The sequence below is a fragment of the Trachypithecus francoisi genome, unplaced genomic scaffold (assembly GCF_009764315.1).
Source record: "Trachypithecus francoisi isolate TF-2019V2 unplaced genomic scaffold, Tfra_2.0 Lachesis_group18, whole genome shotgun sequence".
Classification (NCBI taxonomy): Eukaryota; Metazoa; Chordata; class Mammalia; order Primates; family Cercopithecidae; genus Trachypithecus; species Trachypithecus francoisi.
Window position 1 is genome coordinate 1,121,011 of NW_022681463.1, and position 11,811 is coordinate 1,132,821.

The 11,811-nt window shown below is 56.3% G+C and overlaps 1 protein-coding gene across 1 annotated transcript; it reads left to right on the top strand.

The window, feature by feature from the left end:
- Positions 1 to 1,748: 1,748 nt before the first annotated feature.
- On the top strand, positions 1,749 to 11,271 carry LOC117063635 (SH3 domain and tetratricopeptide repeat-containing protein 1-like; the record flags this gene model as incomplete). Its single annotated transcript, XM_033177439.1, is given in 9 exon segments — positions 1,749 to 2,550; positions 5,889 to 6,016; positions 6,018 to 6,070; positions 7,262 to 7,297; positions 7,299 to 7,407; positions 9,146 to 9,220; positions 9,222 to 9,254; positions 9,962 to 10,109; positions 11,126 to 11,271. Coding segments are annotated over 9 exon segments (1,530 nt in total), but the record flags the coding sequence as incomplete, so codon positions are not given.
- Between the last annotated feature and the right edge of the window lie 540 nt (positions 11,272 to 11,811).

Here is an 11,811-nt window from a genome sequence, read left to right on the forward strand (position 1 = left end):
TTTTTAATTCCAAGGCTTTACAGATGAATAAGGAGACAGTTTATATTGAAAATAGTTTTTACATGTGAGCTTGAAAAAGAGAGTCTGTTGAAATCTAGTTTTTTCCTTCCCTGTAATGCCTCCTTTCATCCCAGGTTTTCCAACAGGAAATGCGTTCGTTTGCTCACCTCTGGGAGGGGGCTTTGGCTAGGAATCCACCAAAGACAGCAGGTGCCAGTGGGCTGCTGGAGCAGTCTGGCCTTTGTGAACCCTTTAGGAACTGTGGGCTTCAGGTTTTCAGACCATCCAAGGTGAAGGTGGCCACAGGGGCCTGGAAGCTTTCCCATCCTTCCTGCAGGGATGGTCCGTTTCCCTGCACGAGCTTGGTACCTGGGTACAACACCCCTGTCCTGTGCTGTCGGTGGCTTTACCAATTTTGCATAGCAGCTTTTGAGCTGATCAATAGCTCTGATTGGCTGTTGAGGATTTCATGGATTCCTGTACCCCACTGGGAGCCCATATGCTGACAGAAGTTACATTTGTAGTTGTGGTGCTGCATACACATGGGTCCAGTTAGAAGGCTTTGATTCTTTCTAGAGGGAAAGGCATCTCTGAGGGATCACTGAGCTGCCATAGTCTCCTCAAATCATGCTGTCAGGTGGGCGACAAAGCAGGACAGGAGGGTGATTTCGTAGGAGAGTCGGGCCATGGGCCTGCGTGTTCTCTCTGCCCCCATAGTGCCGGAGTTCCTACGTGCTCCAGGCCCCGGGTTTGCATTGCACATAATTCTCAAGGGCTAATGCAAGCTGCACCAGGGACACAGAGGGCGGGGATGCGGGGACCCTGCCCTCAGTGGACCAAGGACTCACTGCTGGACTCTAATCTGTCTAGGTATTTTTGTGACTTGCAGAAATACCGCCACCTTGCCTGGGCCTGGAGCCACAGGAGACCCTTCCGAAGGTGAGGAATGTTCTGGAACGATGCAAGGCCTGCCCAGGCTGCCCCCAAGAGCCAGCGTCCTGGGGTCTCTGTGCGTCATCCAGCAATGTGAGCTTGCAGGACCCCGAGGAGCCCTCCTTCTACTTGGAAGCAGAAGACGACTGGGAGGATTCAGAGTCCCTGAGCTCACGGCTGCTGTTCCTGAACATCTCCGGATACAAGGCCAGCTTCCATGGCCTGTACAACGTGGCGCTGCCATAGCTGAGCGGCATGTTCTGCAGCTTTAGCGACTAGGAGGAGCTGGCTGGGCGCCTGGCACAGGCTCGAGGTGCGGCCAAGAAAGTTGACCTCCTCATGGCCCTGGCCAGGCTCTGCTTCCTCCTGGGGCGGCTGTGCAGCAGGAGGCTCAAGCTGTCCCAGGCCCGGGTGTACTTTGAGGAAACACTGGGGACCGTGGACGGCAGCTTCGGGGACCTGTTCCAGGTGGTGGCTGTGTACGCCAACCTGACCAGCATTTACCAGAAGCAGAACCGGGAGAACTGTACACAGGTGGTTCCCAAAGCCATGGCCCTGCTCCTGGGGATACCCGGCCACATCTGCAACACCGAGGCGGATGGGGAGCTCCTGTAGCCGGCGCTGCAGTGGGCGGTGGGTGGTCAGAGCCTGCAGGCCGAGGCCCGGGCCTGCTTCCTGCTGGCCAGGCACCACGTGCACCTCAAGCAGCCCGAGGAGGCCCCGTCCTTCCTAGAGCGGCTGTTGCTTTTGCACAGGGACTCGGGAGCCCCAGATGCTGCGTGGCTCTCAGACTGCTCCCTGCTCCTGGCTGACATCTACAGCCGCAAGTGCCTCCCTATCTGGTGCTGAGCTGTGTCAAGGTGGCCTCATTGAGGACACAGGACTCGCTGGCCAGCTCACTGAGGAGTGTGAACCTGGTGTTCCAGAACGCCCTCCAGCCCCACAGCCTCCCCACCCAGACTTCCCACTACCTCAGACGAGCTCTGGCCTCCCTAATCCTGGGCACAGGCCAGGCTCTGCATGGCCTTCTCCTCGCCAGCCTGGCCCAGCCGTACAGCCACCATGGCTACCACAGTCCGGCCATCACCTTCATGACGCAGGTGGTGGAAGCCAGTGCTGTTGCCGGAGTTTGTGCCATTGTGGACATCCTGGTGGCCCTGGCCTGGCTGCACGTGCTTCATGGGCAGATCCTGGTGGCCTTGAACATTCTGCAGTCTGTCCAGGATGCAGTGGTGGCCAGCGAGGACCAGGAAGGTGTGATTGCCAACATGGTGGCCGTGGCTCTGAAGAGGACGGGCCGGACAAGGCAGGCAGCCGAGGGCTACTACCGTGCCCTGTGGGTGGTTTGGGACCTAAGCCAGTGGAGGAACCAGGCAGTGGTGCTGGCCAACTTCGGGACCCTGTGCCTGCACGCGGATGCCAGCAGGCTGGCCCAGCACTACCTCCTGGAGGCCGTGCATCTGTTCTCGAGGCTTCCCTGTTTGGAGTGTGGCCGGGACTTCACCCACGTACTCCTGCAGCTGGGTCACCTCTGCACCCACCAGGGCCCGGCCCAGCAGTGCAAGGGCTACTGTGAGTGGGCCCTTCTGGTCGCCGTGGAGATGGACCACGTGGAGAGTGAGTGCCCTAGTTCCTCCTGTGCGCCTTCTGGGGCCACTCGGGTCAGGGCACACCTGGGATTTGTGATTCGGAAACAAGTGGTGGTTTTTCCACCATCGAAAGTGCTGAGTCATGGCCAGCAGCAGCGGATGTTGGCAAGCGCCCTGGAGACAGGCAGTTCCCATGCAGGGCCAGGCCCTCTGTGTCCTACTGGGGAACAGCCAGCTCTTTCTGGTTTGCTCACGGACCATCCTGCCTTGAGCACGGAAAGTCCTGCCTGCTGGGAATCCCTGGCCATAACCCTGGGATCAAGGCAGGCTCTGCTGAGCTGGGACTTGGGGCCCCTCCATGAGCCAGGCCCTGAACGCCAGTTCTTGTGCCTGTGTTATCTGCTTGGTATCTCGGCAGCCCTGCGCACCTGTCATCCCACTTCACAGAGGACACAGGGGCGGGTGATTGCCCAAAGCCACAGAGCAGTTCATGAAAAAGCAGCTCGTGCAGAGTCTGCCAGGCCCCACCCACAAATGGAGCTTGTGGGGTCCTCGGGAAGCAGGTGCTGAGCATGGGAACGTGAGCTTCAGGCCAGAGAAGCCACAAAAGGGTGAGTGGCGTGATGGCGGGGCAGCACTTGGCCCCGGGTTAGAGAAGCCTCTTTAGTCTGGGACCAGAGGGTTGAGAGGTTTAGTCAAGTACTAGGTGTGGATAAGGGGCTGGTGGTGGGGGAGGGGCTGGCGGTATAGCCTGTGTGAAGGTCCAGGGGTGAGCAAGTGGGGGTGAGCAAGTGGGGGTGAGCAAGTGGGGGTGAGTGAGCGGGGATGAGTGGGTTGTAAGCGGGGGTGAGTGGTGTGAGTGAGCGGGGGTGAGTGAGCAGGGCTCATACAGGGAGGTGCAGAGTTGGGAGTGGGTGCGTTGGGTGCTGGATGGTGAGAAGCTCTTCTGGAGAGCTAAGCAGGGCCTGGGGCCTCAGGCTGTGGCTTGGCCTTTTCCCCAAGAGCACTGGGGAGCCATGGAGTGGTGTCGAACAGTCACTGCACACTGAGCAGTAAACGGACAGTAGGTGGGCAGGGCTGTCCGAAATCTAGGCCTCAGAGAATAGATGAGGAAGTTGAGTCCAGGGAAATGGGTGAGACAAAGGATACTGTTGAGTCCCCTCTGCCTTGCAGCGTTTTGTCATGGCACAGTGAGACCACTCAGAGGTGCCTCCTGTGGCCTGGACCAGAGCCCCAGGGGCTGTGGCCAAATATGCCCATTTCCCAGCACAGGCCTGACACCCAGTCCTGGCCCTAGGAGGGAAGAGATTTTGGAAAGGACCGTGTGAAGGGGCCCCGGTCCCACACATCTGCCCAAGGAGGGGTGGGGGGTTCATACCCAGGCTTCTTCCCCAGGGGCATTCTCTGACTGGAAGGAGACCCTCCAGGAGCCCAGCGCCCCAGCCCCCACTGCAGCCTCCGGTGGCTCCTGGTTCAATAGCCTGTGGTACCTCCTCCTACGAGGCCCTCCCCAGGGTGCTGGGGGATTCAGACTTGGAAATGCAGGCCAGGGAATAGAGATCATGCGTCCCTGTCTCCCCACCCTGCGCTGAATGGTCGAGGAGACCGAGGGTGGGGTTGATACCCCACATGCTTACTTGGGGTCATTTTTGAGTCACTTTCGGTAGTTCGTGTCCTTCTAGGAGTTTGGCTGTTGTGTCTAGATGGTCTGATTTGTTGGTGTACAATTGTTCGTAGTGTTTCCATGGAATCCTTTTATTTCTGTCAGGTCGGCAATAATGTTTCCTCTTTCATTTCTGATTTTAGAAACTTGGGTTTGTCATTGTTTATTTTTATTAGAGATGGGGTCTCATCATGTTCCCCCAGGCTGGTCTTGAATGCTGGCCTCAGCGATCCTTCCACCTCGGCCTCACAAAGCGCTGGGATGACAGGCGTGAGCCATGGTGCTCAGTGTCTGATTTGAGTCATTTGTGTCCCATCTTTCTTTTCTTGGTCAGTCTGGTGAAAGACTTGTCAATTTTGTTATTATTTTCAAAAAACCCACTGTTGGTTCTGTTGACTATCTCTTTTGTTTTTCCATTCTCTGTATTTTTACTTCCCATTTCCACTCTCACGTTTATTATTTTCTTCCTTTTATTCACTTTGGGTTTAGTTCATTTTCCAGTTTCTCAAGGTGGAAGGTGAGGTTTTTGATTTGAGATTTTTCTTCTTTCTTTGAATGTAGACATTTACAGTTATAAGTTTCCCTTTCAGCACTGCCTTAGCTGCATCTTGGAGTTTTTGATACGCTGTGCTTTTTTTTTTTTTTTTTTTTTTTTTTTTTTAGGTTTTGCTCCATTGCCCAGGCTGGGGTGCAGTGGTGCAATCTTGGCTCACTGCAACTTCTACCCAGGTTCAAGCGATCCTCCCGCCTCGGCCTCCCACCGTGCTGGCCCGGGCTGTGCATTTGTTTGCATTCTTCTCAAATTAGTTTTCAGTTTCCCTGATGGTCTCTTCTTTGACTCACTGGTTGTTTAGGAGTGTGTAATTTCCACATATTTTTTAATTTCCCACATTTCCTTCACTCTTGATTTCCAGTTTCGTGCCGGTACAGCTGAAGAACACCTCTGCTTTGGTCTCAGTCCTCCATTCACTGAGGCTCGTTTTGTGGCCTGGCACATGGTCTGTCATTGGGAATGTCCCATAGGCACTCGACGGGACGGTGTATTCAGCTGTCGTTGGGGGGGGCATGTGTGACAGATGTCCATTTGGCGTACCTGGTTTCCGGTGTTAATCTTTGGAATGTTTCTGACACTAGAAAATCAGAAGCTTTCTACTGTTCCCAGCATCATGGCTTTGGGAGAGGCCAGAGGGCCTATGGTTTTGGAGCCTGGTTGCATGAGATAAGCATGTGTGGGAACACCAGGGGCTGGCTTTGAACCCCATTCCCCCAACATGATGCCATGTGTGGCAGACATGAGGCTTGGCTTTGCTCTCTCAGGGTTCCATCTGCGACAGGGGCTACTTGTGCCCCTGGCCTCCTCAGCTCAGGCTGAAGGCGGCCCTGGTCCTCACCAGAGGGCCTTTGTGAAGCAGAAAGAGATGGCCTGGTGCAGGGGCCGAGCCTGGCCAGGACCTCGGCCCTGGGAGTTGTAAAGAAGGCCGGCCTCTACCATGAGCATCTGCACCAAGCTGTGCCCATGTCACGGTGTGGTCGTTGTCTGCCCTTGTACAGGTACATGGCCTGTCTGAGCTCAGGCTCCCCGCCTATGGGGCCCAGGTTCACAAAGGTGTGAAAGAGACAAGCACAGCGCAGGGGCCTCCGAGCCCAGCCAGCCTCGCTTCGATGCTGGGAGGCTGACGTCTTCCATTTTGTCTTCTGCCCAGGCCAGCTGCGGATCGTCCAGTGGCTGTGCTACTTCTACAGCGTCGTCATGCCCAGCGAGGCCCAGTGTGTCTTCTACCACGAGTTCCAGCTCTCCTTGGCCCGCAAGGTGACCGACAAGGTGCTGAAGGGGGCAGCTCCTGGAGACCATCAGTCAGCTCTACCTGTCCCTGGATACCGAGCAGTGAGGGCTGGCTTTGCAGTGGTGAGGGTGTGGAGGGGGACAAGGGGGTTGGGGGGGCAGGGCAGGGAGGGGCACAGGGAAGCTGGCCCAGGGCCCCATCAGCCCCTTTCCTTTGGATCATTTGGTTCCTTGGAATCAGATGCTTTGAGCTGGTGGGTCTGGGGTCGTCCCAGGGGTGCTGCTGGCTCGTGAGTCCCAGCTTGAGCCTCGCTTTTTGGGTAAAAGGTCATCTCAACCCCAGCAGAGGCAGTACGTGCACTCTGGGCTGTTCTTCCTACTATGGTGGCTTTTGTCATCTGACCTCTGCCTGCCCCGAGTCTTCCCTCCTGGCCTTCATCTGTCCCCTTAAATGTGACCACAGCAGCCACCTGTGGCTTCTCTCCCACAGAAGACAGAGGCAACTGTGTCACCTGCTTCCCTGGGGCAGGGTTTCAAGGTCTCACGTCCCATATGTGGCCCGCTTGGCTTCCCCGGAACATCCTGACCTGGTGGGGTAACCATGGCCCTGGCCACCCCATCCACAGGGCCTGGTGACATTGCTGCAGTCACAGCCCCTCGAGTGTTGGACTTAACTGAGAGAGCAGTGAAGTCGTCAGATTCCATGGCGACCCGGGAGACTGGCTCCAGTCTTGGCCTCAGGTTCACAGAAGGAAAATGGGTCGGTGTGCTAGAGCCATGCTTCTCACAGTGTAGTCCCTGGACCAGCAGAGCAGCATCTATATCACCTAGGAGCTTGTGGCAAGCGGGAGTTCTGGGGCCTGCCCCAAGCCTGTGGAGCCGGAAGCTATGGGGGCAGGGCCAGCAAGCTATACAGACAGGCCTCCGCGTGACTGATGCCTGCACACCTTGAGAACCATCGACCTAGATAGCCTCTGAACACTAACGGCTCCTGGTGCGTCTAGAGAAGACACAGGCCATGTCTGGGAGGCAGGGGAGATGGACTAGCACACTCCTCCTGCCACAGGGCAGCATGATGCTCGATTCCCTCAGAAGGATGTCCTTCATCTTTTCCATGCTGTGTGTGTTCACCCTGGCCCTCCCAGCAGCCTGGGAAGGACAGAACACTGCACACACAAGAGGGCCGTTCCCAGTCCCCACATTCCAGATTCATCTGTCACCAGACCCACGGGAGGAGGCAGACTGGTTCCAGGAGGATGAGAGCCCTTGTTCTGACACTGCGTCTGATTCCAGGGCCTACAGATCCACTCTGGACTACACCAAACAAAGTCGGGATTTTCATTGACCTCCAGAAGAAAGAGGAGGCGCATGCCTGGCTGCATGCAGGGAAGATCTACTACATCCTGCGGGAGAGCGAGCTGGTGGACCTGTACATCCAGGTGAGTGGCAAGGGAGGCAGGAGGGCCCCTGTGCTGTTCACTCTCTGTCCATCTGTCCATCCATCATCCATCCATCCTTTTATCATCCATCTATTCACCCGTCTATCCATCCATTCACCTGTCCATCCACCCATCCATTCATCTGTTTACCTGTTCATCTTTCCATCCATCCATTCTTCCATCATCTTCCCATATACCTGTGGGTCCTTCCATCCATCCATCCATTCATCTGCTCATCTTTCCACCCACCCATCCATCCTTTTATCATCCATCCATTCACCTGTCCATCCATTCACCTGTTCGTCCATCCATCCATCCTTCCATCATCCATCCAACTGTTCATCCTTCTATCCATCCGTCATCCATCTGGTCACCTCTTCATCCATCCATCTTCATCCATGATCCATCCATTCACCTGTCCATCCATCCATTCACCCATCCATTCACCTGTTCATCCATCCCTCCATCCATCCTTTCATCATCCATCCATTCACCTGTTTATTCTTCCATCCTACATCCACTCGCCTCCTCATCCTTCCATCTATCCATCAGCCATCCGTTCACCTATTCATCCATCCATCATCCATGCATTCTTTTATCATCCATCCACCATCCATCCACCCACTCATTCATCCATCCTTCTATCATCCATCCACTCACCTCCTATTCATCCTTCCATCCATCTGTCCCTCTCTCCATCCACCCACTTTTCCATCCATCCATCATCCATCCATTCACCCGTTCCTCCTTCCATCCATTATTCATCCATCCATCCATTCATCTATCTGTCCATTTGTTTATCCATACATTTGTCTATCCACCATCTATCCATCCTTATGTACATACATTATCTACCCACCCATACATACACACATACACACATAATTCCAACCACCCACGCACCCATCCGTCCATCCATCCATTCAAGCATTCCTCTATCCACACACCCATCCATCCATCCATGTGTCTATACATCTGCTCATCCATCCATCCACTCATTCCTAATCCACCCATCCATCCACTCATTCCTAATCCACTGCTGAGTAACTGTTGTGTGCCTTTTCCCTCCGTCCAACTGGTTCCCTTACATCCTCCCCCAGTGGCCAGCATCTTCTCCCTGAGGGCAGAGGCGTGACCCCTCACAGTGCCTAGGACCTGCTGGTATGCAGCACATGCTCAAAGATGGGACCACTCAACACACAGAAGAACGTGCTCCAAGCGACACGTGGCACCTCTCCTTACAAAACGAATCTATCATAGCGGCTGTTTTCAGAGGCTTTCCCAAACACAGTGTGATCTGGAACAAATTGTGAAGCCCACGAGCCTGGTGAAGCTTTCATTATTGAGCACCTGCTGTATACCTCCTTGAGCTGAGGAGAAGGATCAAGAGCTCATGGCCAAAAGGGGACCAGGCCCACCCACAAACACTGTTGATGTGTGGCCCTGAGCTGCGGCAGGGATGTGGCAACGCAGAAAGGAACTAGGGGATGGGCTGCCAGCAATCTGGGGGCCACGGAGACTGTTTGAGTGCGGGGGGTGGGCTAGGGCTATCCCTGGTGATAGGATTCACAGATGTCGGGCTCCTGGGCTGCAGCTGCTCAGTCATCTCCTGGTACTCAAGTGCATTAGTTCATTGTCCTCAAGCGTACCTGCAGTGTGTGAGAGGAAGGAGGCTGGCGAAGGTGGGTGTGGCCACCTCACCAGGTGTGGGTCTTGAGGGAACTTCTGCTCCTTTCAGGTGGCACAGAATGTGGTCCTGTACACAGGTGACTTCAACCTGGGGCTGGCGCCATTTGAGGCAGCTGGAGACATCTTTCTTCAACGAGGCCTGGGAGCGGGAGAAATCTGTGTCCTTCTACAGGTGAGCTGGCCTGTGGGCTGATGTGGGTGGGCCTCAGGGGGACACCTGGAGGGCAGAAGCCTCCCACCTGGAGGCAAGGTCACCCATGCACATGCTTCGTTTCCCAGTGGTCTCACAGGGAATGATACTGACTGTGCCCCTGCCCGGGACAAATGCCTGGGCCGTGGACATGGCAATGGCTCTACCCTTGCACCTGATGATCTCAAGCAACCATGAGTGGAAAGTCCTGTCCCCATCTTCCAGATGAGGAAGCTGAGGCTCAGAGAGGCACAGGGACATGTCAAAGGACACACAGCATGTCAGTGGGAGGCCCAGGGCCAGGGCCCAAGTCTGCCTGCACCCCGAAGCGGGAACGGCTACTCCCTTCCTCTGAGCTCATGGTGTGGCTCAGCCCTGGGCACAGATGAATGTGTTTTTAGAGCAGAGAGGAGTGCTGGCTCCCCCCAGTCAGACCCCCGGTGCACAGGTGGGAGAGGCTGGTCTGAGGCTGCCAGGTGTATCTGGATGGGCCTCAGGTGACTCTTCAACCCCCAACTTGGATGTCTGAACCGTGCGTTATCCCAGAGCACAGAGCTCTGCGGAGGTGCAGGGGTAACTGGGTTGTGGGATGCCCCAAGCACGTTTGAGCTCTGAGGAAGGCGCTTGTCAAGGTGGGTGCTGCGGGAAACCTGACCCCACCTGCCTGTGTGGTAGGACCGGGCCCTGCCTCTGGCAGTGACTATGGGCAACCTCAAGGCGGAGCCGCTGCTGCAGCTGTGCAACAAGCTGCTGGCCATGCTGGAGGAGCCCCAGGAGGGCTTGGAGGTTGGCCACATGGCCCTAGAATTCAGCATCACTCTGGGTAAGTCCCCTGAGTCCCCGCCCTGCCAGGATCCACACTTTGCCAGAGCCGAGCCTCTGGGTCTGTAGGGCAGGAGCTGAAACAGCTGCTGGATTTTCCTGGTCTCCTATCCAGGCAGGCAGATCTGCCCAGCTGGCTTCCCCATCTGGCCGTGCGACACAGCCCGAGGTCTCTCACGCAGTGCTGAGCTCTGCTTCCTCTGTCTCTTGCCGCTGCTGACCACAAGGGCCACCCAGTGTGCCCTGTGCCTTCCAGACATGCCAGGCATCTCGGTCCCTGTATGTGCCAGGCTGAGTGGCACATTCCCTTTGTCTTGTGCCCTTTCCACCCTCATCAACCACACAACTCTCTGGCTGATGAAATCCCAGTTCCCCTTCCAGCAGCCTGCCCCTTAAGGCCGGGCATCCCCTGGTGCTGTGCCAGGTCGTTTGTCCTCCTCCAGAGACAGAGAACCCTGGGCGGGCCGCATGCCCCAACGCCTGGTGCCTTGGGGCCCATTACACAGTAGGTGTGCAGCTGTGTAGGAATGTATTGAATGCAGGCTCCACAGCACTCACCCTGCGAAGGGGAGGACATCAGAGACAGCCTAGGTGGGTTTGCACAACTGTGGGGGGACCTGGAGCTCAGGCACACAGTGACTTCCCAAGGTAAGGGGCTCTGATCGTGACACACCCAGGAGGAGTCGGATGTCACGTCTGTGGGCTGCGTGGAGCCGGGGTGCCTGGGAGCACCTGGACTGCATGGGTTTTGGGCTCCCCTGGTTAAAACCAGTGAACAAAAGGCAGGTGACTATGTGTAGGCACAGAGCTGGGCCATCCAAGTCCGACTTTGCCACAGCCTCACAGTAGACACGGGCAGGCCTTATTAGTTCTGCTTTACAGATGGGAAAGTGAGTCTGGGAACCCAGAAGGGACTGGCCAGAGCTGCCCAAGTGACCACAGGTGACTGGAGGCAAGCCAGGTGCTGCCCAGGGTCTGCACGCCTGCTCCTGAGGGGCCTATGCCTGACTGCCCCAGGGAGCCACGTCCTCACACCTGCCCCTTTGGCCTGCACCCCAGGGGACCGGCTGAATGAGCACGTGGCCTACTACTGGCTGGCTGCCCTGAACCACCTGCTGGGCCATGGCAAGCTGGCGGAGCACTTCTACCTCAAGGCCCTGTAGCTCTGCATCTCGCTGCTGGAGTTCGACGAGGAGACCCTCTACTCCGTGAAGGTGTACCTGGTACTCGATGATATCTACTATGACCTGAAGATCAGGGGGGAGGGGTAGGGCTCGGGGTGTTTCCAGCCCCCTTGGAGTGGGATCTCCACCCTGACCCCAGGGGCCTGGGATCCAGCATTCCTTAGGAATGGCCCAGTGGCCTCCCTGGAGCTCTGCACGCAGCTGGAGGAGCCGGCAAGGTTAGCAGATACAACCCAGCTCCCAAGCTGGCCAGGCCCCACCCTCAAGAACTCAGTCTCAACCAGGGAGGCTGACACATGAGCGGACAATGGTGGCCTCTGGGTAAAGAAGGGGGATTGGAGTCAGGGGTGTCAGGGGGGCCCTCCTGGAGGAGGTGACACCAAACTGAGTCTTGACAGTCAAGTGTCAAGTTGCATTTAACAAAGAAAACAGGGTCAGGAGAAGGACATTTTGGAGGACGGCATCATCCTCATTGAATCTACATTGCAAGATCCAACCCAAATCCCAGTGCCTCCTCTA